General features: G+C 41.1%; 1 protein-coding gene across 3 annotated transcripts; it reads left to right on the forward strand.

Moving 5' to 3' along the window:
* Positions 1-271: 271 nt before the first annotated feature.
* Positions 272-25540, forward strand: creb3l1 (cAMP responsive element binding protein 3-like 1). Of its 3 annotated transcripts, none has more exons than XM_034151261.1 (13): positions 272-580; positions 9066-9201; positions 10964-11050; positions 16576-16730; positions 16814-16895; positions 17713-17924; positions 18272-18418; positions 18803-18861; positions 20151-20219; positions 22254-22356; positions 22447-22612; positions 23382-23538; positions 24015-25540. In XM_034151261.1, exons 1-13 carry the CDS (start codon positions 470-472, stop codon positions 24037-24039), a joined length of 1509 nt encoding a protein of 502 aa, XP_034007152.1. In that variant the 5' UTR covers positions 272-469; the 3' UTR covers positions 24040-25540. The 3 variants fall into 3 exon arrangements, with proteins under 3 accessions (XP_034007152.1, XP_034007154.1, XP_034007153.1); XM_034151263.1 differs by having other exon boundaries at positions 22592-22612; XM_034151262.1 differs by lacking the exon at positions 10964-11050.
* The last annotated feature ends 57 nt before the right edge of the window (positions 25541-25597 follow it).

Raw genomic sequence — 25597 nt, forward strand, 5'->3', positions numbered from 1 at the left:
GACCCCTCTGCAGTTCCTTTTGCAGTTTTTAAACTCATATTTTAATATGCTTTATGCAAAATCATTAAAAAAATGAATCAAACATTTTCACAAATATTTTCAGACAAAATATTGTTGCAAAGGTGGGATAAAATATAAAATAAGTATTATTTCTGTGTATTTTGGGGGGCGTGTTAGTTATTTGAAGCCACGGGGGTGGGGCTTGACTAAATACTCATTGGCTCGTGGGGGGAGGCAAAAACGCACGCGAGCAGAGCGGCTGGTCCTCGCGCACACAGCTGGATGGAAAGCGTTGACTCTTCAGCTGCAGACAGAAGGATGTGAATTATCCACATGTCTCCCAGTTTGTCACTGAAAACAACGCTGTATGGTGTAAATAACGACTGGAAACGAACACAGTTGAATTTTAATGAATTTATCTTGATATTTGCTAACAGTCCAGCCGGCTCCTGAGCTGCAGACAGAAGTCATGATGGAGTCTATCTTAGACAGTTTGGCCGCAGAGAAACTCTATCAGTCCGGAGGGAGCAACCTGTTGGACCTGGAGGAGCTCAGCGACGGAGACTTCCTCACTAACGTGGTGAGTTATTCAGTTATTACTAATATTAAACGTGTCGCAGGTCCAAAATGCACCACTTGTGTCACCAGAAACACACCCCAAAAGTGTGAACAGTCCTCGATATTGTACATGTTTTCCTATGCTATTTTCAGAACACTTTTAAACAAATTATCCTATTGCAAAGTGGTGGGGAAAAGATTGACCATTTCCAAAAGTGGTGAGGACATGACCACAGTTTAAATGACGCCTATGTGCAGTCCATATATTCATAAGTTAAAAAAAACGACCCATTCGGGCCTGTCACTTCTTCTTCTGCTGTATTTAAAGTGCTATAAATTAAAGCACCTCTGCTGCCGGTTTCTCCCGGAGCCGGACCTCAGGAGGGCGGTGTGGGTATTCAGTTCAGGACTTACATCCGGGGCCCTAGTGTGTGTTTAATTGAGCAAACTGTGAGACTTGCATCACAGACACCGGCTGCTGGCGAGTTACTGGTTAACTTGCTAGTGCTGTGTGTGTGTGTGTGTGTGTGTGTGTGTGTGTGTGTTGTGTGTGTGTGTGTGTGTGTGTGTGTGTGTGTTGTGTGTGTGTGTGTGTGTGTGTGTGTGTGTGTTGTGGTGTGTGTGTGTGTGTGTGTGTGTGTGTGTGTGTGTGTGCTGTGTGTGTGTGTGTGTGTGTGTGTGTGTGTGTGTGTGTGTGTGTGTGTGTGTGTGTGTGTGTGTGTGTGTGTGTGTGTGTAGCTCCAGGTGTTGCAGTCCCCAGCAGCAGCAGACCTGCCTATTAACCATGTGTATTGACCTTTAGGCTACATATTAAAACTTAATTCGTTTTCAATTAGCTTCTTCCATCGTTTCCATTAATGAACCCCAAACCCTAATTAAATTAAGACATGTCAGTAATTGATAAAGAAGTTGATAACAACAAGTGATTCTCTTATTTTAAGTATAGTATTTTGATAATCAGTTGATCGTTTCAGTAATATTGAAAGCATAAATGGCCATTTTTCTCTTGTTCTAGTCTGATTACTTGACAACATATTTGGTTGAGTCATTGATAATACAAAACAACTGTATCAATAGTCAATTGCAAGTCTGCAGGCCATGTCTTCTGTGGGTACTTTAAATAAATAGGCTGCTACCAGCTCAATGCTGCTGCAAACTAGTGGTGCAGTAAAACCCCTTTAAAACCACCTGTTGTCACATTAGGTCCTGAGGGCAACAGCTGCATGCATCATCTCCGGTGCACCTGAGGCGTCTTTGATTTACGTAAAGGTGGACCTGTAGCTGTGATTGCATGGAGCAGAACCATGCTCATTAATATAATAATTGCCTTGTTAGATGCATGTAAACGTACAGAGTTGAATCTAATTGTAATGAGAGTAGCTAGGCAGTATCCCATAATGAAAATCAATGTATTCCTCAAAGTGTGCGGTGCACCTCGAGCCACAAAATGCCAAAAGTATCCAGCCATGCCCCATTTGCACGCCATGCTTGACCAAGCTTTGCACTCTTAATTAATGGAAACAGGCTGAGAGCCGTGTCACTGCTGCATAGTGAGAGTGAAATGATAAAGATCCCAATATCAGCAGGAAGTACTCTCGCTTTTTTATGTCATAGCCGTCTCTTTTTCCACTCTTTCACTCCCCCTTTTTGAAAGCACAGGTTTTGAAAGCAGACCTCTATTCTAGTCAGTGAGTCAGCCCAGCAGTCTGCTTGTGGTTTAACCCCCCCCGTCCTTGTTCTAAATAAAGTAGTCCACTCTGCTGTGAAGCCACTAGGCTGGGCTGTACCACTGAGGACATGGGAAAGGATGTCTGAGTACTGAAGGATGGCGTGCTTACACATATTTGAATCCTTTACCTATAATCTGCAGCTGTGTCGTAGGGACAGGTGCAGCATCAGAGACCTCCTTGGTGCTGGGGCTTTGCAAGTAGCATGGATTTTCTGAGCTTTATTGCAAAATAAAAGCAGTGAAATGGAACAAAAACAGTTCACTATGCGGCATAAAACCAAAACAAGGTGCAGAAAGAGGCAAGAGAGAAACTGCAGAGTGGGTGTCAGCTCGTCACCATGAATTACTGTTCCAAATTACTTCATCCAGCTTCAATGTGGGGTTATCTTGCCGTCCATACATTCAGCATTTTGCCTCGTGTAAATGTATTCTGGCAACTTTAGCCCAGACTTGTGCACATCCTTGATTAGATGAAGAGTATAATACATTAGAGTGTGGTTTATTCCATTCAGACAAATGCACATGAACACTTTTTGCATTAATATCTTTGTACAAATGATGGTTAAAGTCCAGAGGATATCATGAATGGAGATCTTCTTTATTTAAGCCATGCTCTATGGTGCAGTACAGCATTTGTTTACCTCCTCATCTTCCTGTTAATAACTAAAAGGAAAGATATCGTGTAAATAAGAAGTATGAGCGGGCATGACAGAGCTGATAGTGATTACTTTAGTGAATCATATCAGCGAGTACATTTCAAGTTATTCTTGAATACATCACTATTCACTTATGGTGAGTCCAGGATATTCAGCCTTTGAACAAATCCAAACTTAAGCCAACATATTTGAGCATAAAGAACGTTTTTCTCTGACTTCCATCGGGTCCAGAAAGTTATCCCATTTCACCTCATGAAAAGTCAGGGTAGAATGGATACCATATATATCATGGCACTTGTTTTTATTAAGACTTACATGTTCCGACCTCAAGATCCCCACACACATGGATTGAACTGTTCAATGTTATTCCTTTGCATAATAATTCCTATTATATGCATGCATTGAAGAAGAGCTCCTAAATCCGGCAGGAGAAATGAGTTGGTCTGCACTGGTTAGACTCAAACACATTCATCCATTATTAGAATTGGGATTTTTTTTTAGTGTTAAGTCATGCCGGACAAATGCAGGGGTGGATACCATGGTTACTGCAACACACCATATTGACCTTTCATTAATGGTCTGTTACCTTGGATCACATCTGAGGGACAATTTCAAAACATGGTGATAATATTGTATGAGTGGAACAAAAATGCTGCAAAACAGTGCTATTCATTTAGTGTAACTATGATGGAGCTGAAACATTAGTCTGTTAATTGACTTGGAAATGTATCAGTGAGATTTTGTTGATACATTGCATATATAAACGTACACACACTTGCAAAAAAGTGAGGTCAAGCAGGGACATTGCAGTGGTTTCTTTTCTGTTAGTAAGAAAATACTTTTAAAAATCTCCGTTGACTTTCTGTCCTCTCCACATGTGTTGTGTTTGTCTACATTTATAATCCATCCCCTCTGTTCTCTCCTTGCTATTCTTTTATTTTTTACTCTCCGTTCAGACCCTGGACTCCAGCTTAAAAAAGACACGCCCCTCTCATTTGCATGCTCGTTGCTGATTGGCCGCTGAGCCTGGAATGTGAGCAGGCATGCAGCAGTGTGTGTGTGTGTGTGTGTGTGTGTGTGTGTGTGTGTGTGTGTGTGTGTGTGTGTGTGTGTGTGTGTGTGTGTGTGTGTGTGTGTGTGTGTGTGTGTGTGTGTGTGTGTGTGTGTGTGTGTGTGTGTGTGTGTGTGTGTGTGTAAAGGAAAATACTCTTCTACTAGTGAACTGAGAACGATAGCTGAGTTCACTTCAGTCTCAAGGCACACACACACACACACACACACACACACACACACACACACACACACACACACACACACACACACACACACACACACACACACACACACACACGCAGTAACCTTAGCTCACTCCTCTCTCAGTTCAAGTGAAGTTAAACACAGCCAACCCGCTGCAGCCGCACGCCACCACATGAAGCCAAATACAGTAGAGACATTTTTTTTTGACACTGCCATTTTCTTATTTTGGGCAGCCAGTGTTATAGGATAATGACATGATGTTTTCAGGTCTCACACAATTTCATTTTACACTATAAAATGTCTCTGTCTCAACCTGCCATTTAGGCTTTTGTTGCCTTTATAATGTCTTCTTCAAACCCAGCTCAACAGCCTGCCAAAGGATTTTCTACAATTAAAAGATTACACTAGTCTTTTTGCAAGATTTAGTCCACTTTACTTTGAAATCCTGCAGAGCTAAACTTAGGCTATGATCTGCAAGACACTTTCTTATAAATCAAACTGATTTTGATTTAGAGAACCCATATGAAATAGATATGAGATATCCACTCAGTCAGTAGTTTGCTTTTTGGTCCTACTATCTCCAGAGGCCAGCGCAGTGTTTATGATATGGCGAAAGTCAAGCTATTTCCTTAAATTGTGGCAGTAGTGATGCAGCAAAATGTAATCACCGTGTGAAAATAAGTTCATGAAGGCGGTCAAACATGACGGTGCATCTCCTGCAGCTTGGCCTCTATGTCTCAGGGTGTAGTAGTAGTAGTAGTAGTAGTAGTAGTAGTAGTAGTAGTAGTAGTAGTAGTAGTATAAGTAGTAGTATAAGTAGTAGTAGTAGTAGTAGTAGTTGTATTAGTAGTAGTAGTAGTAGTAGTAGTAGTAGTAGTAGTAGTAGTTGTATTAGTAGTAGTAGTAGTAGTAGTAGTAGTAGTAGTAGTAGTAGTAGTAGTAGTAGTTGTAGTAGTAGTAGTAGTAGTTGTATTAGTAGTAGTAGTAGTAGTAGTAGTAGTAGTAGTAGTAGTAGTTGTATTAGTAGTAGTAGTAGTAGTAGTAGTAGTAGTAGTAGTAGTAGTAGTTGTATTAGTAGTAGTAGTAGTAGTAGTAGTAGTAGTAGTACCTGCTATGCATCTAAAGTTATAGTTATTTATGAAACCAATTGTGTGTTTATGGCTGCAGAAGTCTGCCAAAAGTTTGTGCTTTTAACATCTTCCGTACTTGAGCAAAGAGGAAAGTTTACATGACAAACGATGACCCTGCACAATAGATACATGAAAGTGATATAGCCGAAGAATAAGCAGAACCAGAACCACTGCATTGGCTCTAAAGTCTGAATTTGAGACTACAGAAGAACATTTTTGTCTGTGTGTTTCCCTTTGGCTTTTACATGATGTTCTGAGGAGTTTACGATGGCTTCCACTGCAGTATCCATGCCATAATGACACAAACCCGTTGGCGTTGCTCTCAGTGCAGTTTGTCCCCGGGCTTTCCTTCATCACTGCATTAGAGAAAGTAAATAATTCTTCACGTGCAGACTAACGTTGGTCCTCTTCTTCCTCTTTCACCTGAGCCTGCAAATGAAAAGAGAGATATGTTGAGACTCCACACTGTTAATTACAGGTGTCACAAAGTCGCTCTCTGCTTTTATAATTGCTGTCTTTCGCAGCTCCTTCCCCGTGTGGTTTACTTCTCAGGACCCATCCCCCCTAATGACACAGCGCCACTGAAATAACCTATTAAAACGGTCTTTTTTAACACTGCTTCCTTCCCTAATGTGATTCTTTTCCCAGCAGAGCGGTCCAGGTAATGAAAGGTCCAGACCTCTGCTCCCCTGCTCCCTCTGAGCAGCAGCTGGTCGTCCAGCAGCCGTAACGCCGACTGACAGCTAGCTTCCTGTCCTAATAACACAACAATAACAGCTCCTGCTATCGCTGCGGTTCAAAGCTGTGCTGTAGATTAGAAAATAAATGCATGAACTTTAATATTTGCCACTGATTAATGTCAGGTTGTGCAGGTTTGATGCAGGTTAGCAGAATCCAATGTTTTGCTGAATGATGACCTTTTCTCTAATCAATTCATTGTTACGAGAACATTATATCGGGTTATCTGCATACATAATAAGGCTGAAATCACTGAGACATGTCTTATAATATTATCCTATTTCTACTGCTGCCAAGTAAGATATGTGTTTGGGTTGATTACCGAAAGACTACAGGCCAGATTTCCATGTGACTTTCCTTGGAAACGATTGCTCAAACGGGGAATATTTGCTTTTAAATAGAATAAACTGATCCATTATGACCCACAGAAATTGTGGAGTTGGATACAAATTATGAGTCACTTTTGTAACATTTTGCAAGATAGGGCTTTTGTGCTGCATTCAAGCGGTGTCAGAATAACTGGGAAATGTGATAATCTAATGATTAGCATGACAGTAAATGGTTTTATTTCTAAAACAAAATGAGAAATCCCAAAAATCAGTGCATAAAAAGATCCATCCATCCCTTTGCATCTTATTCAAATGTCTAATTAACATATTTATGATAGCCAAATTGGAAAGGGAAGGAGATATCAAAGAAACAGTCTGTACTTGCCCGGTCCTGAGAGAAGGAGATCTTATCAGCCAGGATAGTTAAACATGTTGTGTGTAAGTAAAGTCTTCTTGATGTGCCTCGTGTTTACATAATGATCATGTCATGATGGATTAGAGAAAAGATTAGGCTCGGTGAAAGCTACAAAGGGCCACTGATTATTTTAGTCAAATGTCAGGACTGCTAGTAGACACCAACATCATTCCTAACACTGTTGATCTAAGCGTCTACATTTTGGACTTTCCTTTTCTTTTTCCCCTTGCATCAGACCAGTCTCACCCACATTTCTCCACATGGGAAACTTTTCACCGTTTGTTTTTCAGTAGGGCGGTTTAAATGTGACCTATATTACCTAAAAGAACACATTTAAAGGGACGGAATTGTATTATGTGAACATGAAGTGCAGCAGGAGAACAAGGCTTCTCTTTCAGTATTAAATGTTTTTTTAAGGTGTGTTTGATTTGGATTGAGTGAGTTTAATTAGCTTGTGTTTGACAGAGCAAGTAGCTGCAGGATAACTGAGTGAACGCACACACCTTGTTGAGCGGGGCCTGTCAGTTTTATCCTGCAGAGAGCTCTGTTAAGCATTGAGATTCTGTTCAAAAACAGTTATTGTTATGGTTCCTTTTGCAACAAAGACTTTGTGTTTCCTGTGGCTTCTTCAAAGTCAAAGCCAGCCGTTGTTTAGACAGTTGAATGCATTTAACGTAGCAACAATAGCAAGGAAAATAAATACCTTTTATCCAGTATGTGTGAAGTGGCACATGTAAATCCAAACGCAATTTTTGCCTCCACATGTTTCTTTTACACAGCTGCATGTGTTCCAGAGCTTCATCACATGCTTGACCTCCTAAACACACTCACGAGCACACACACACACACACACACTTTGAGATAATGCAAGTGTGAGTGCACATGATTCACACATTTTAAAGCACGTTGCAGAATCTCTTCTTCGCTCTCACTCTTTGCATTTTGACGCTGGAAAGGACATTACTAGGTCTCTTCTAGTAGTGGTGTGAATCCAAAGTAATAAAACGCACCTTTTTCGCAAGTCCAATCCTATTTGTAAATGCCTGAATACCCTTAAAAACGGTTCAAGTTCTTGACTTTCTACAGACAATAAGATTTACTGTACATTGTCAGCTTTTACAAATGGAAAATTGAACTACACACTAACACCTCTAAAACCATTTGCACTCTTAGCCTAATGAAGTCCAAACTAAACATCATAATGTCTTAAGTGCTGGTGCCGCCTATAGCATGCAAAGAGGACAAATAGCCTTTTAATTTTTCTCCAAATTCAGTCAAGAGTTGAAGCTAGTTTCCAGGAATAAAATACTTAAATGTAATTTAGCATTTGTGGTTAATTAAATGGAGTTATTTCTGTCACAGTGTCTGTCTGGAAGCCTCCGAGCAGGGTTTATTTTATCCAATAGGTCCCAATGCAATCCATCTGTGTGTGACTATGTAAGTGTGTGTGCTTTTGTACTGTTTTGAGCATGTTTGATCAACACCAGGGTGACTCATGCTCCAGTGTGTGTGTGTGTGTGTGTGTGTGTGTGTGTGTGTGTGCGTGTGTGTGTGTGTGTGTGTGTGTGCGTGTGTGTGTGTGTGTGTGTGTGTGTGTGTGTGTGTGTGTGTGCGTGTGTGTGTGTGTGTGTGTGTTGTGGTGTGTGTGTGTGTGTGTGTTATAACCAGTTAAATCAGAGCACCATGCTGTCCCAGGCTTCCCAAACATCATCTCTCAGCTCAGTGACTCATCTCATCCAGACTGAGGATGAATCTATCGATATTGAGTGACTCTTCATGCCATGAACTCTGGGTTGTCTGGTTTCTGACTCTGACAGATCTCTCTCTGACTACAACTACTTTGATAATCGATTCAGTCAAGCAAGAATGGCCCTTTTCCCCTTGTTCCAACCTTGTTTTCATGTTCTCCTTGTTTCATATCAATGTAAACAGAATATGTTTTGTATTTTGGAGAACAACACATGTGCAGATATCACCTTGGGCTCTGAGAAACGATGATGATGGAAATACGTTGATATGGTTTAGGACACTGACACTTGTTGCCTCCCATCTTCTTTATATGTCATGTATCTAAAAAAAAAAAGGCATCTTTCATGAGCTAAATAAACAGCTCTGTTCTCAGCTTCTTCTGAAAGAAATCAAATCTTTACAATTGGCGAGACATGAAAAGTACCACAGAACAGATTTTTATAGGAGTGGTAACCATTCCATGGAAAACTGTTGTTTTACTGAATTTCTCTTCATGTTTTCCAGCCATTCTCCGGCGACCAGATGGACGACTTCAGCAGTGAATTATTCAGCAGTTTCTTTGACGACCATCTATTAGAGCGGCCCATCGTGTCAGACAGACCTTCACCTATAAGCATGGATATGGATGACAGCAGCCCAGGTCAGAGCCTCTTTTAATATATAAAATAATACAATGTCACAAAAATGTGTGTGGGTTTGGATCACAGTGGTCGTTCCTTCCAATAACTTTCCCCATATTTCCCCATTATTGACAATAAAAATATCAGAGCAGGTTGGTTTGTGGAGCTCTTCCAACGGCCCTGAAATACAACAAAAGTTTTCCTCTCCGTCACATTTGTATGACCTTATTTCTCCAGACAAACCGCCAAAAGTAAAAAGTAGAAAAAGACCCCAATGCATTATTTGGTTGGATTTCAAAAGCAAAAACTCTGGCTCTGTCTCCCCTATAAAACTAAAATCCAACTATAGAGAGCGAGTGTCTGATGCGAAAGTCTGTGACATCCAAAACTCCTGCTTTTTAGACACAAACACACAACGTTTACCCCTCACTAGCAGAGTACAACTAGGCACTCAGTTGCTAACAAGCTGCACAAATACGCTTCAGAGTTATTGAGCTGTAGCTTCTCACAGTGTGTTGAAGCTGTCAGAGGAATCAGTCTGCAGCACTGCATGTCACACGCATCACTTGAGACGATTTGGTGTCCCTGAGTCACTAGGGCTTTAAAGGGACTCTATTATACACATCTTAAGATTCATATCAGTATGTAGTGTCTCTACTTTAAAGAGTCCTCTCCTGCTGATGTTCAGGTGTATATCAGTATGTAGTGTCTCTACTTTAAAGAGTCCTCTCCTGCTGATGTTCAGGTGTATATCAGGATGTAGTGTCTCTACTTTAAAGAGTCCTCTCCTGCTGATGTTCAGGTGTATATCAGTATGTAGTGTCTCTACTTTAAAGAGTCCTCTCCTGCTGATGTTCAGGTGTATATCAGTATGTAGTGTCTCTACTTTAAAGAGTCCTCTCCTGCTGATGTTCAGGTGTATATCAGTATGTAGTGTCTCTACTTTAAAGAGTCCTCTCCTGCTGATGTTCAGGTGTATATCAGGATGTAGTGTCTCTACTTTAAAGAGTCCTCTCCTGCTGATGTTCAGGTGTATATCAGTATGTAGTGTCTCTACTTTAAAGAGTCCTCTCCTGCTGATGTTCAGGTGTATATCAGTATGTAGTGTCTCTACTTTAAAGAGTCCTCTCCTGCTGATGTTCAGGTGTGTATCAGTATGTAGTGTCTCTACTTTAAAGAGTCCTCTCCTGCTGATGTTCAGGTGTATATCAGTATGTAGTGTCTCTACTTTAAAGAGTCCTCTCCTGCTGATGTTCAGGTGTGTATCAGTATGTAGTGTCTCTACTTTAAAGAGTCCTCTCCTGCTGATGTTCAGGTGTATATCAGTATGTAGTGTCTCTACTTTAAAGAGTCCTCTCCTGCTGATGTTCAGGTGTATATCAGTATGTAGTGTCTCTACTTTAAAGAGTCCTCTCCTGCTGATGTTCAGGTGTATATCAGTATGTAGTGTCTCTACTTTAAAGAGTCCTCTCCTGCTGATGTTCAGGTGTATATCAGTATCTAGTGTCTCTACTTTGACATGTCTCCATGCTTTAATGATCAAAAAGCTCTTTATTTTTCTCATACTTTTCACCCTCTGTCTGAAACCAGAGCCCAGTCTGCTCTGATTGGTTAGCTGGCCGGCTGATGTGATTAGTCAACCAGTTTAGAGATGTCCCGCCCCTTAGCCTATCACGTACAATGTGTTGGAGTGCTAGCCAATAGAAGCCCTCACTTAAATATATTAATAAACACAGCAATGTTTGGATTCCCGTGTCTGAAAAGGGCTTTTGAATCTCACAGATATTCAAGCGGAGCACAGCTACTCTTTAAGTGAAGACTCCGCCCCCCAGAGCCCAGCCCTGTCAATCAAAATGGACCACGAGTCTGGTAGGTCATCCTAATTATAAAGAAATACAAAAATCTTAGCTTTAACTGTCAGTAAACACAGCCAACCTGCTGCTGATGCTGAGTCTGTCTCTTCATCACGCTGTCTGTCCCCCCGGGTTATCTCATTGGCTCAGTGGCTGGATGATGTAATGCTTCACATGCAGTTTGACCCTGTCTGTCAAACAGTAAACTCTCTGATTGGCTGCCATATAACATGTGATGATTGACTTAGCTATTATATTTTATGTTAGAGGTGCCTGTAGGAACAAGTGTCGAATAAAAAATTCTACATATTTTCTGTGTTTCTCTCTGGCTCATCTTCCTCATTATCTCCTCCTGTCTGACTGTCTGACTGACTGTCTGTCTGTCTGTCTGTCTGTCTGTCTGTCTGTCTGTCTGTCTGTCTGTCTGTCTGTCTGTCTGTCTGTCTGTCTGACTGACTGTCTGTCTGTCTGTCTGTCTGTCTGTCTGTCTGTCTGTCTGTCTGTCTGTCTGACTGACTGTCTGTCTGTCTGTCTGTCTGACTGACTGTCTGTCTGTCTGTCTGTCTGTCTATCTGTCTGTCTGTCTGTCTGTCTGTCTGTGCCTCACTGTCTGTCTGACTGTCTGTCTGACTGTCTGTCTCTCCTCCGTTTGTCCCGGGGATCCTGCTGTCTGTCTGAGCAGCTGATCCCAGGCTGAGCAGTTTTCCTCCAGCTAAGCCCTGCCCACCTAACACACACACACACACACACACACACACACACACACACACACACACACACACACACACACACACACACCACACACACACACACACACACACACACATGGACTCACACAACGCTATGACAAGCATATGGTTTTGAGTGTGCAGCTTTAGCCGAAGCCAGCGGAAACTCTCTTTCTCTCCTCTGTCAGGTTATCTCTCTCTGTTCTCCCTTTTCTCTCCTTCTCTTTCTGTCTTAATCCAATTAAATCCACTCTCCTAGGATATCAGCAAAGAAATACACATTGAGAGAAAAAAACCGAACTCCTCTGTTTCCAGTCCAACGCTCTGAACTCGAACATTTATTTAGCCAATAGTTTCCTATTTGGAGAGAATAAAATAAATAAATCCAGATACAATCACTCCAACAATCCAACTCGCACATGTGTGCTTTAGGTTAAATGTGCACCCAAGCTAATGCAAACAGCCTTTTATGAAAACAAGAATGACATATTAAACGGCTAACCCTGAACATAATATATGACCTCATAAAACAAAGCCTTTAGACAGCTTTTATATCAAGGTAGTTCATATTATATTCTCCTCCTTATTGCCTCCGTCTGGAGCTGCAGAACCGTTATCTAAAGCTCACATATGGAGGCGCACATATTATATTCATTTGAATCAATCGGACTGAAGCCAAAATGCATATTTACAACCGACATCTGCTGATACATACTTTGTGGATCCACTGCATAAGTGGAGCGTTATGTCATATTGTATTATACATATATATGTTTATATGTGCCATAAGGTGCATTTTTACGAGCTAAATGTTTGACGAGATAATATACGTTTGAAAGTGAATGAATATATATACTGACTCCTACATGATTACCCTTTCTTATTACAGTTAATATAAAACATGAATTCAGTATGTACAGTTCCACTTAACTTCCAGTTATACTTCCTGGGGAGATATAACTCTTTTCCCTGGATCTGAGAATACATTTTCCATATAATAAGAACCACAGTTTTTCACAGTAACCTAATTTTTGTTGACATTATTCGATCACTTCTGTTGGATTTTGTAATATCTATTTCTGCATTTGTTGGTCCACCTGTTGAATGCACTCTGATTTGGGAATGTAGAATGTTTTGTAATGTAAACAATGCCATTTTAGTATTTAGTATTTCACCTCAATTGTTGCATCGTACAATTTGTATCAGCACATGCTAACAAGCAGGCACATATGCAGACAAGGCAGTAGGTTCTGGCTAAGAATCGGCCATAAACTTGGGGATCTCGGTTCCTGGTATTGGACCGTAATCCCCGGTGACGCAGCAGCAGATCCCGCTGGCAGAGGTTCTGTGTGCTCCACGCTCTTTGTGCTTCTCTCAGCATCCTCAACAATAGAAGCTGCTTCTTGTTTGTCTCGAGGAGTCGGGGTTAATTAACCACCTGGGGATGCCAGAAGTTGCTGACCTTTCAGAAAGCCAGTTTGCTCTGAATGGAGGTGAATCATAGATGTTCTCCTGGATGACAACATGAAGAGCAATTATTGGTCGACCCCAGCTGAATTATGGGTCAGTTTCTCCTGCAGTGGATGCTCAAATTTGGTTGATTTGACAAAAAACCTCTTACCTTTCCTGTCCTCTTTGCCTCTCAGCCTGTGGTCTTCAGTTCTCGGTACTCTTATTCAGTCAGAAAGACGCTGTGTGTTTTTACTACAGCTCCCACTGCGCTGCTCCATCTATCGTTTTAATGTTCCTGCCGTCCCGCTGAGATCAAACACAGTCGCCACCTCTGCTCCTTCACCCCCCGTGACGACTGCCAGGAGCCTCTGGTCGTTACCCCACCATAGGATGTCTTACCTGGGTTTACTAGCCTCAAGAAGAAGACTGTCTTCTATTAACAGCACCCAAAGAGATCCTGTAAAGTAGTGAGGATCAGGTTTTACTTTCACCCACAGCATCTTTGACACAAACACTAAATTATGTTTGAACCCTCTGCACATAGGGATTAATAAAAGCACTTTGTTGCCTTCCTTTGAGCTCAAATTGCTTAAAATATCAATTACAATTTGGTAATATCAGGGGAAAATACCCCCCAAAAATGCAGTAAATAATAAAAAATGTCTTCTTTTCCCCATCATATTATAAAGGACTGCCTTCCTATGCATTCACCTCGCTCCTGGCATTCGTTAAAAATCGGTGGCAGAGGACGTCCAATCAATCTTAACGAGGCAGGAGGCTTAACGAGGCTTAACGAGGCTCCGAGGAGCAGCGGGACCGGCCTCATTAGGAGACGCTTGTGAGGGTCCAACCAGCAGAGAGGATGTGGGGAATCGGTTAATAGAGGACCCACCCCAGAACTGAGTTTATTCCTTATTTCTTTTAATATAATCAGCGATTTTTCAGACATATTCCAGAGCTACCATGCTGATTAGTAGTCAGGGATGGATGCCGGGTTGCCACGATAATATTTGATCATAAGACTGACATGTCGCAGCTCATTAAATCACATTATTATTTTATTATCTGCAGCTGTGTTTTCCATGGTGTGATAAATGATGCCTCAAGCTAATTTAACATGTTACAGCTTCATACTTACAATCACTGTTCATATAGATTGACAATGTTGATATAGCCTGCCGTGATATCAGTTAATAATCAATTACAATATGCTTAACTTTTCCTTAGTTGCAGCTTCTCACATATGATGATGTGTGAGAAGTTGTTGACCTTTGTTTGGACAAAACATGACATTTACAGACATTACCTAAGGCTTAAGGGAGTTAGAAATTATATTTTCCAGTATTTTTCGGCATTTCAAAGAACAAATAATCACACACTCATATAGTACCTACTGCTTTAGGCACTAACACCACAATAATAATGATTTCCACTTCCCTATACGTCTTAATAGTAGTAGTAGATTGCAATGAAGCTTACTGATGTGTGCTCTAGCTATTGCCTCTTGCTGTCAGTGTTGATTATCGTTGACACCACAGCAGTGATTTTGCACCTTAAGGCAGTTTATTTTAGACGATGGAAAGTGATTTGTTTTTAGGATGAACTCTCCTGGCCGTTAGTGACGGATAGGATGAAGCTCACACACCTCCCACCCCCCCCCCCCCCCCCCCCCCCCCCCCCCCCCCCCCGCCTCCTGTTTCCAGCGCGGCTTGTAAACTTCAGAGCATTTTACCGGCAGACATGTTGCTAGGAAACCAGGAGGTGATTAAAATGACGTCCACTCACTCACACACACACACACACACACACACACACACACACACACACACACACACACACACACACACACACACACACACACACACACACACACACACACACACACACACACACACGTTGTCTTGTTAAACGGCTGCTGCTCTCTTTCCATGCACCACGGGAGCTTTTTTGGTTGAGTGTGTTGTGACAAACATCAAAGTGTCGGTCCTTTTCTAAAGTTTACAAATGCTGACTCGAGGAAAAACACTTCTCTACCTGCAGCTCCTTTTCACTTTTAATTTGCCACTTAAAACATACTGTTTCTTTTCAATTTAAGGTTGAATGTAAAGTTCTGTTAGGTGGACTTTTGCATAGTAATAAGCTCACTTTTGTGTCCCACGGGTGGATTTAACTAATAAAACTCCCATAATGCAACTCAATTTGATCTCTAATATCACCAACACTGCATCTTTGCAATTCAGGCTTTCTGTTATAAATTAAAAGTCTCAATACCAATTTAACAACGCTGATCCCATGACACAGAATACATGAAACACCTTTCGTGACAGGCTGAGTAAGACTTTCAATGATAAGTAAACTGATCTCCATGTGTAAAATATGCAGAACTCTCCATAAAAACTTTTAAAAATGTATAGATATATTGTTTATTTGGGCCCCTTATAAACACATTGTCCCCTACAGTTTACACGATGAAGTGCAGACGTTTTTCAGTGACTCATGGTGTTGGTTTTCACGGATTATTTTTGCTTCACCGATCCCTGTGACCCTGGTTTGTGGCCGGCGCTGGCAGCCTCCTCTTCCTCCGCCTTTTCATCATCTTGCCCACTAGGACACCAAATAAACCAGAAGAACTGGTGACTAGTTGCCCTGCACTGGCACTTATGTTGCTAAAAATACTTTCTGCAGCTCACACTAGACTAAACAAGGGAGTACCTGTGAGAATCACCTCATTGTGTTTGAGGGAACCTCCTTTAAAATGTTCCCGATTATGCATATTTTCTGCAGTGTTTAAAGGCAGTAGTCGTTTCGTTTCTCGGGACGGATCCTGAACACAAGGTGCAGGTTCAGCCCATCTTTTATTTCAGGGTAGATACAAATTCACTACAGACAAATTATGCACCACAGATGCCAAAGAGATGTTGTCCAGCAGCCTGTAATGACCAGTCTTGTCAGGAAGTGCTCAAATGTTTTGGGGAAGCTCCTTCAAAGTGTGATTTATAAGCTACCAGTTACTTCCCATTGGAAGACCTCCCTGAAGGTCCCGGGAGAGAAATATACCTAGGTTCATTTCTTCAAGTTGCTCTGAGTTTATTCTGCTTTTTAAAAAGGGTGATGAGCTTTCTAGGTTGATCTTAAGATGTTTTAATATTACAGGTGAAGTGTGATATTTTTTATATTTTACATCATGTGTATTTCTGCGTTTATTCCTGATGTTGGGAACAGTCGTTTGCCAACAAAAACCACTAACTAACCTTCTCTCCATTGATAGAAAAGTGTACAAGTTTGAGAGGTGTGTTAAATAATATCACTGCTGCTAAATGTCTGTTGATTTTGATTCGATGGTGTTTTGTCTCTCTCTTAGAATTTGAATGGAGCTTCAGTCAGGACCTTTCGGCCATCTTGGTGAAACAGGAGGAGCCGGATGTGGGTCAAAGGTTAGATCCTCAGCCTCACGAAGGCCCGCCCCTCATATTAAGCCCCGCCCCACCACACAGAGGGTCTCCATGGAAACACACGGTTAGCATCCTTCATACCGCGAGACGCTACAAATTATGTTGTATGTTCAAAAGTTGATTATGGTTGTTTTTGTGTTTCTGCAGGAGCCCAGTCCAGACAGCGTGAAGCCCGTCGCCATAAAAGATGAACCCAAAGAGATTGGACAGTACCTCAGCCTGCCCAGCGGTACATATACACACACACACACACACACACACACACACACACAGACAGACAGACAGACAGACAGACAGACAGACAGACAGACAGACAGACAGACAGACAGACAGACAGACAGACAGACAGACAGACAGACAGACAGACAGACAGACAGACAGACAGACAGACAGACAGACACACACACATACACAAGCGACAAAGCGTCTGCACAGCTGTGTGTCACATGTGGAGGTGTAGCATTAATACGAGCCACTTGGTAAGAGACGTCTGTGTGGGATGAACCTGTGCTTCCTCGCTCTAAGCTCCTAAAGAAGCATCCTCACTCAGGGTCTACTTTAGGGGAATTATGGGATTTAAAAAATCCTCAATGGATGGCTGAGGGTGAGCAATATTAAGGGAGGAGAGAGGACACAAGATAATATAAGTTAAAGTGAGCATCAAATAAAATCAATCTGGCCTCAAAAGTCACAAACACTGAAGGACTTTATTTCCTTAACCTCTCATTCACAGCTTTTTGTAAGTCTGTAAATCACGAAATGCATTTTCTGTGGATCTACTTTCTGTGTTCATCAATCATTCAGACACATTTTATTAATGGGGCACCTCAGGCACAAAAACTCAAAGTGCTTCACAAAATAATACATACAACTTTGTGATTAATAAAGAAACACTTGATACCAAAATAAGTCAATGAACCAAGGACTGACTAAAGCTTTGAGCACTCAGGTCTTCTGACGTCTCATACGCACGTGTTGTTTCATCTATCACAGAATAGGATGATGTTTCAGTATGAACTCACTAACCCCCCCTCCTCCGTTTCCAGATGACGCTCTACAGCTCCCGCCCACCCCTCCCAGCAGTAACCACGGCGACAGTGACGGCTCCCTGCCCCCGTCCTCCCCCCCACTCACCCTGCCCCCCTCCTCCCCTCAGCCGACGCAGAGGCCAGGAGGTCGCGCCTGTTCATCCTCCTCTTCCTCATCCTCCTCTTCCTCCACAGCCATCTCCTCCTCACCTCTGCTCACCGCACCACATGTGAGTGGAAGACCCTTTTCAAAATATTTTTTGTATTGACATTTGGCAGCAAACAATTACACAGTGTTTTTTCAAGACATAGTTATTGTACATCTGAAGTTTGTCTGTCCGAAATGCCTTAGTAAAAAAAACAGTAAACAATACGAACATTAGGGAGTGATCAGGACTTATAAAATCTGGCCTATGAGGTGGAAGACCCTTCTTTTTTATGATTATCCCATACTAACGGTCCTATAACGTGCTGACAAAATAGGGCCTATTCAATGACATCCAAGACAGGGTTTATTTAAACATAGAAAGTTGGTAATTGTTGTAAATATGTTGATGATTTGCTTTGTTTAATGCAGAAGCTGCAGGGCTCAGGGCCGCTCCTGCTGACAGAAGAAGAGAAGAGGACCCTGGTGGCAGAGGGTTACCCCGTACCCAACAAACTCCCTCTCACTAAGAGTGAAGAGAAGGCACTGAAGAGGGTCCGACGGAAGATCAAAAACAAGGTACACTTTCATAAAAACTCAGCTGAAAACCAGAAAGAAACAAGGATGAAAAAGCAGGATTCCAAGTATTTACTACACGTGTGTTTTTGAGTGCGAGAAGGTAGTCACTGAGAAAGGCGGGTAAAATAGAAACATTACATTACATTACATTACATGTTATTTGTTAGACGCTTTTATCCAAAGCGACTTACATACATTCAGTACTGTGGACAATCCCCACAGGAGCAATTTGGGGTGAAGTGTCTTGCCCAGGGACACTTGCTATCCCCTGATTCGAAGTCCATCACACTATCCACTGAGCCACAGCCTCCGAGAAACCTTGAGACAAACTTCTGTGACTTAAGTCTGTGCATTTTGCTGATTTTTCTCTGTTCTTCTACCCAGATCTCAGCTCAGGAGAGTCGGAGGAAGAAGAAAGAATATGTGGAATGCCTGGAGAAAAAGTAAGGCTCGGAAAAAGCTATCTGTCCCCATGTTTCCACTCCTTTTCCACTGATTTCCGTTCAACTTCTGTGATTTTTTTTCTCACTAAAGCCCCTTTGAATTATATTATAGCTACTCTATTATAGTGCTTCAAAGGCCACAACTATTGAGAAAAGCCCAGCTTTGATTTCCCCAACGTTTACCATTCCCTATGCAAAGAATAAATTGATGTTTTTTTATTGCAAGGCTCAGGAAATCATCACTTACCCTTTGACGTCAGTGTACAATTATTTATTGTATCAGAGCCAATCATGGAATAATTATCGTGCTTCTGAATCACTCCCGCTATTCAATCCATGCCGTCCAAACGTTGCGAATGCTTGAACAGCCAATGTTTCAACAATGATGAAAAACCTTCCACTTCTCCTGCTGTCTAACAAATGTCGTTGCATAGTTAGCGGTGCATTTGGTACAAAAAGCAGCCGTATTGGGCAGTGAGGTTTCCCCTGAATCTAACCACAGATCTTTTTATACGTAATTGTGTGCTCTTTATATGCTGGCACACAAAAACAATAAATATGAGTTACAAAAGATAAAAAATGTCACTAAGAAAATAGAGAAAGAAAGAGGTTTAAGATTGGCTTTACTAACGTCAGGAGACTCATGGCTCCTTGCCGCTTCAGGTACAAATGTCCAGATGACATGCAAAACGTACTTCAACATCAAAAGTCATTAAAAACTCATTCCCCTCTTCTGTCATTTGTTATTCTGGCTGTTACTCGTTATGGCAGGACTCCAGTAACCTGCTGAGCACATGGGGAGACTTGAAGAGAGGTGACTTTTATATCAAGAGGTGGTCAAAAAAACGTCCTATTACATTTCTCCTCACCAGAGAAGCAAGAGGAGAGTGTGTAAAAACATATCTCTTTGTGTTTCTCCTCTGGACGTGAGGACAGGATTATAGTCGGATCACTCACAAAGAAAACAGCAGGACGACTCGCTGAAAGGGAGAGTGAATGAATGAGCTGCAAAAATAAGGAAAGATCAGGAGGATTATTGGTAACATAACACAAGATTAACAAGGTGTTTAGGTGATATTTAATAGGATTAGAAGGAGGTGATGGAAGGAGAAAGAAGACCTGTCATCCTGCAGCAACAAAGAAACCATGGCACAACATTTACTAATAAATAGATGGCAATTCTGATCACAGCAAACGTTTGTGGACACGCTTTGAAGATGTGTGTTTTGCCGAAAAGATGAAAATGTCAAATAGACGCTGACAAGAATCTGTGTTCTTCTGTGTGTCAGGGTGGACAGCTACACGTCAGAAAACAGCGACCTGTGGAGAAAAGTAGAAAACCTGGAGACCGCCAACAGGTGAGACACACACACACACACACACACACACACACACACACACACACTGGCTGACATTAGTGTGTATTTGCCATTGTGTCTCTCAGCAGACTGACGCTGGCTCCAACACACTAATAACACAGACCAGACATTTTTAGTAATGCTGTTTGGATTATCATCATTTGCAAATAGAAACACGTTTGTTAAGAATGCCGCTTGATTAAAAGAGAACTGCAGCAGAGATCTTGTTCTGAGAAATAACACATGAAGAAGGAAGATAATGAGGGCAATGAGTTCAGTTTTTATGTCCGAATTCATCAGGTAGTCACATGACTTACGGGAAAACACAGAGAAAGCAGCACATGTATTGTAAAAATTAAGTGTACTGCTACAAAAACAGCCTCATTTCTCTCAAAGACAGGCTGTTCTTTGAAGAAATACTGATTTATCAAGCAGGAAAGGTTTGAGTTAGATTCACCCATCTATTCTTACATTGCTCTGTATATAAAATCCTTCCACAGTTTATATGTGTGAGTTAAACTGAGAGAATTAAAGGAGTCTATGAAGTAATTTGTCAAAGTGCAGACTCACCCAGCTACGTCTGTCTCCCCTGTTATTATAACAATATGAAACCAGTGGGTAGATGGGTGGGGGTGAGGGCTTAGGCTTTTTTTTTTGGGGGGGGGGGGGGTCTGTCTCTATCTGTCTGTCTGTGGCGGCATGAGCCTGTCATTAAAGCTGCGAGTTAACAGTAGCTTTCATCATGCAAGGCAACCCCCTCCCTTCCCACCACACACACACACACACACACACACACCACACACACACACACACACACACACACACACACACACACACACACACACACACAGACACACACACACACACACACACACACACACACACACACACACACACACACACGCTGGTTAACATGTTAAACCACCACACTGGGGAACAATGAGTTGGCACAAACTGGGGAACATGAGTCAGCGCGCTCACTCTCTCAAAAGGTCCAGAATATGTGCAAGACTTTAAAAAAGAAAACGCGTTTTAAACGACTGAAGTTAATTTTAGCTTTACTAAAAATGCCCCAAATGCAGTTATTAGTGGTCGTTTTGTTCTCAACGCTTTGCCTTTTCTTTACTTTGATTCACGCAGAACTGAGTCAGTGCTTCTGGTTTATTAGGTGAGGATAAACTCCATCCTCCTATTGCATTAAATATGTATTAAAAGTCATAAATCCAGATTGACGAAACACTAAAACAGGCCCTGTGTGAGATAAAAGTTCACATAGCTTAGCACAAACACTGGATTCAATGGATAGCCTAGCTCCCGTAAAACCAAAGAAAATCATCCATTTTAATAGATTCATAACATCTGTATTAATTGTGCTGACTATCTACTCAATGTCTCGACACGTCTGACTTTTGGAAGCACTGCACATGGGAAACAGCAATAATTCCAGCTGTTTTTATTACATCAAAACATCTGTATGTGTGATGCTGGTCAGTATCATCTCATAAAAGTTTATTACAGCAGACAACACACTCTGGTGCATGTGAGGCGTGGAGATTTGTAACATTACATGACTCACTTGCCCCCTGAGGACCTGACTGACCACTTTATAGTCTGGTTTGGTTTATAATTGTGTTTGGTTTAAGAATAACTTTCTGATTCACAGCTGTAGTTTGCCCTGTGTCTCCACCTAGTGGTGAGAGTGTGTCCTCGCGGCTCATACCATCAGAACCCTGCTCTCCAGATCCCACTCACACACTTTAAATCACTTTCATTAAGTTGACCTTAAAGTACAAGAAGAGAGGAATTAGCTGTAGGTACACTGGGGGCATGTTTAAGAGTTTAGGCTCTCACTCTAAATCTTAAATCATGATTTCAAAGACTACAACACAGTATTGAAATATGATCACTTAACTGGTGTTACTTCCTCAAGGAGGTCTCAGTAAGGGTATGAAAGAATGGACGTAAAACCCAACATATTGTCTGTGAAAATGCCTTCCTTCCTTTCCTTTATTAATGTATTCTCTCTCTCCTCAGGTCTCTCCTACAGCAGCTGCAGAAGCTTCAGTCTCTCGTTACAGGGAAAGTCCTGCCTCGCTCTTGTAAAATTGCCACTACTCAAACGGGGACATGCCTCATGGTAAGTTACTTTATTGACACCAGTGTTTCTCATTATTTTAATGAGGTGTTTTTTGTATTGATGTACTTGTTTGTGTCACAATCTGTGCAGATGGTGGCCGTGTGTTTTGTCCTGGTGTTGGGCTCCTTCTCTCCCTGCTTCTCTCCTCTCTCCTTCCTCACTCACACCTCTTCCTCTTTGTCCTCATCCTCCTCTTCCTCTCATCCCTCCTCCTCTCCGCCTCTCCCGTCAGCAGACCTCTACACCACCAGTCAGGGTAGGTCTGCAAACCTATTATTCAACATTACTGTAGATATGGAAGTACATGTTAATTAAGATTAGGACTATTAAACGCCTGAACTTTTGAAAGAACATCCATAAACATTCATCTGTCTGCATCTTGCAAATTATTTGTCTAATATATCATATTCCATTTACTTTTATAGACTCTTCTTGCACTATTGTATCTGTTTTATTTGTTCTATGTCCTATATACATGCTGCACTGTTGGAGGAGCCTGTGACTTACGTTTTTCATTGACATATCTACACTGTAGCTAATGTACAAATGACAATAAAGCCTTGAATCTTGATTTCATTTAAGAAATAAACGTTGATTTAAAAAATAATAGCATGTAGAGAATGAATGAAAAATAAAAATCCCAGAAGTTTATTTTGCTGTCAAATAAAAACCCATAAAAACCAAGTGTTACAGTAAACAAAAAAGTTTTTTCTCTCAAAAACAACTTGAGAGGTCATGAGTATCAACTTTCACTCTTCGCTGCATTCCACTTCCCTGTAAATGTACTTCCTTTAACCACTTAGCCTCAGGAAACCCCTTTTATAACCAGAGTTTAAGTTGTCATCATGCTAAGTACCACTCCTTTCTGCCAGCAGCCGTCCTCTGAGGGCAAAAGAAAAACTCTGCTAGACTGTAACCATCAGAAGCTAAATCCTGACCCCTCGAGGCTGCCAAATTCATTACAATCTAAAACAATAATGTTCCTAAATGAGACATGAGAATGAAATCCAGTGTTTGTGTTGCAGTCCGCTCCCGCAGCCTGCTCTTCTACGACGAAGGGTCTCCACTGGAGGAGACTTTATCTCCATCAGAAGCAGAGAGGCTACAGTCAGAGAGCCACGTGCAGACCAGCAGATACACAGCGGAGGCCAACCAGACCACCGGGCCCAAAACAAACAGCAGGTACACAAATATCTCGTCTTTTAGTGTCTTTGCACGTCTCACAAAAAAATCTATTAGGTGGCTGCTGCTAGAGGCCTCAGTAACACTATTTGGATTTGCTTAGGGTTGAAAGGTGCTATAAATACTGTTGGGAAAATACTGAATGTCCTCTTCCAATGTCAGAGTACACATGATAACAAAGGTATCCCAACTGTAGCTGTGTACATGACAGGATGTATGATTACCTAGAAGAGCATCAGGACTGTTTGAGGCATATGATAGCTATGTGATTAACATGCATGATATCAGCATGTGAAGGACACTGTTCAGGAACTAGTTGATGCTCTGTATGTGATGACTACTTCCATTCTTGAGAGGATCATAAACACATGGATCCTGATGTTGAAGCTCAAGCCGGGGACGAGTGATATTTTTCTAACAAATACACTTGCCTTACTGTCCTCTGAATATTAACTTGGTTCCTCTCTTCTCCTCAGAGAAACAAAACCAGAGTTTATCTGACCCCTCCTCCCACGACATCTAACCTCTGACCCCCAAAGCCACAAACCTCCAGACTCCTGAAACCCCTGAACTCAGCAGGCTTCACATCAACATCCAGACTTCCTCCGTCCTCCACAGCCGGCACACTGCCGTCACCACAAGGTGCTTCACTTCTCAAACAGACTCTGCTACACCTGAATATACTTGATTTCAAAGGGATTGGAATTTCTATTTTTATGCATTAAATATACAACCATTTTAAAAATCCAACTAATCTTGTCATATTTAGTTTAAACAACAACCAGGGGCTTAATTATAGAATCTATATACAATCATTTACAGATACAATGTGCAGCATTTTAACATAAAAAACTATTGTAGTGTAGCGTTGCCAACATCCTTTAGGAATGAAAAAGGAAATGTGGTCTTAGTATCAAGAGAAACAGATGTTTGCACCTTTAAGAACTCATGAACATAAATGCATACGGATACTTGACAGACCTCCAATTTGGGAGTGTATATTTTACTTTTCAAAGGCACTAAATCGGGTCAGTGCTTTAATTTTTAACCAGTCATATATGTTGCTAAAGGGTTACAGCCAACACCTAATGTGATTATCGATTCAAGTTAGGATAGATCCTCATATTAGAGAATAATGGATCTCAAAAATTGATTACATTTCTGTTTCAGCTCTACGTTAATAACAGTATACGTAAACTAAACTTTAAAACTAGATAATAAGGAAAAGGAAGCCGTTCCATTTTAAAAGTGCCTTCCACTTACTTAAGTCTAATATGACGAACTTGGCCTTATTACACCTAAAGCACGCAGCTGTAAACCTGTAAACAAACACTCTGTATTTTTCCACTTTTTAAATCCATCTCTGAGGTTAAAGTCCACATTCTGCATATTTTTTTGTATGTTAGTATCAAAGGACTGTTAAAGGGGGTCCTACGAGAGGTTGGGGAACAATTACATAAAAGTATTTTTATGGAATTAAATTGTATATGTAATATATTTGCAGCATCGAAAAAAATGCATATTTAATTTATGCAGCAAAAAAACAAATACTGAAAGTGTTTTTAAGTTTGTTATTCTATTGTTTTTTCTAGAAAATGTTTACAAAAAAAACACTCAAATACAAGTTATAATATATTCCGAGCATCAAAAAAGAGCATTGTTATTTTATGCAAGAAAAAAAAAGGGAATTTTATGTTGTGTTTTTGCATTTAGGATGATGAAGTTTCACATGACGGTGTGTCGTGTAAACTTTGACATTATCTGCTTTTGTCTTTCAACTGTAATACAGTGTTTATGTTTCCTGCTGTCGCATGAAAGGTCCATTTGGTTCCTGTGTGATATAGAAATGCCACTAGCTTGTAAAATGTACTTTTAAAATCTATTTTTTTAGCCATAAGGTGAAGTTTCTTAACCTAAAAAGCAGAAGAAATTCATCCCAAATCAAAAGCACGATCTTAAATAATTAGAACATCGGCAATTATCATATTTTATGTCATAAATTCATTTCACCGTAGATGCTAAATGTGCTCATGCGACAGCAGTGTGTGTTGTATTTATT

This window comes from Trematomus bernacchii, unplaced genomic scaffold (assembly GCF_902827165.1).
Source record: "Trematomus bernacchii unplaced genomic scaffold, fTreBer1.1, whole genome shotgun sequence".
Taxonomy (NCBI): domain Eukaryota; kingdom Metazoa; phylum Chordata; class Actinopteri; order Perciformes; family Nototheniidae; genus Trematomus; species Trematomus bernacchii.

Coding starts and splice junctions, on each gene's coding strand:
- creb3l1 (XM_034151261.1), top strand. CDS start 470: ATGATGGAGTCTATCTTAGACAGTTTGGCCGCAGAGAAACTCTATCAG. Junction 9,202..10,963: donor TATGGATGACAGCAGCCCAG/GTCAGAGCCTCT, acceptor TGAATCTCACAG/ATATTCAAGCGGAGCACAGC. Junction 16,896..17,712: donor GTACCTCAGCCTGCCCAGCG/GTACATATACAC, acceptor CTCCGTTTCCAG/ATGACGCTCTACAGCTCCCG.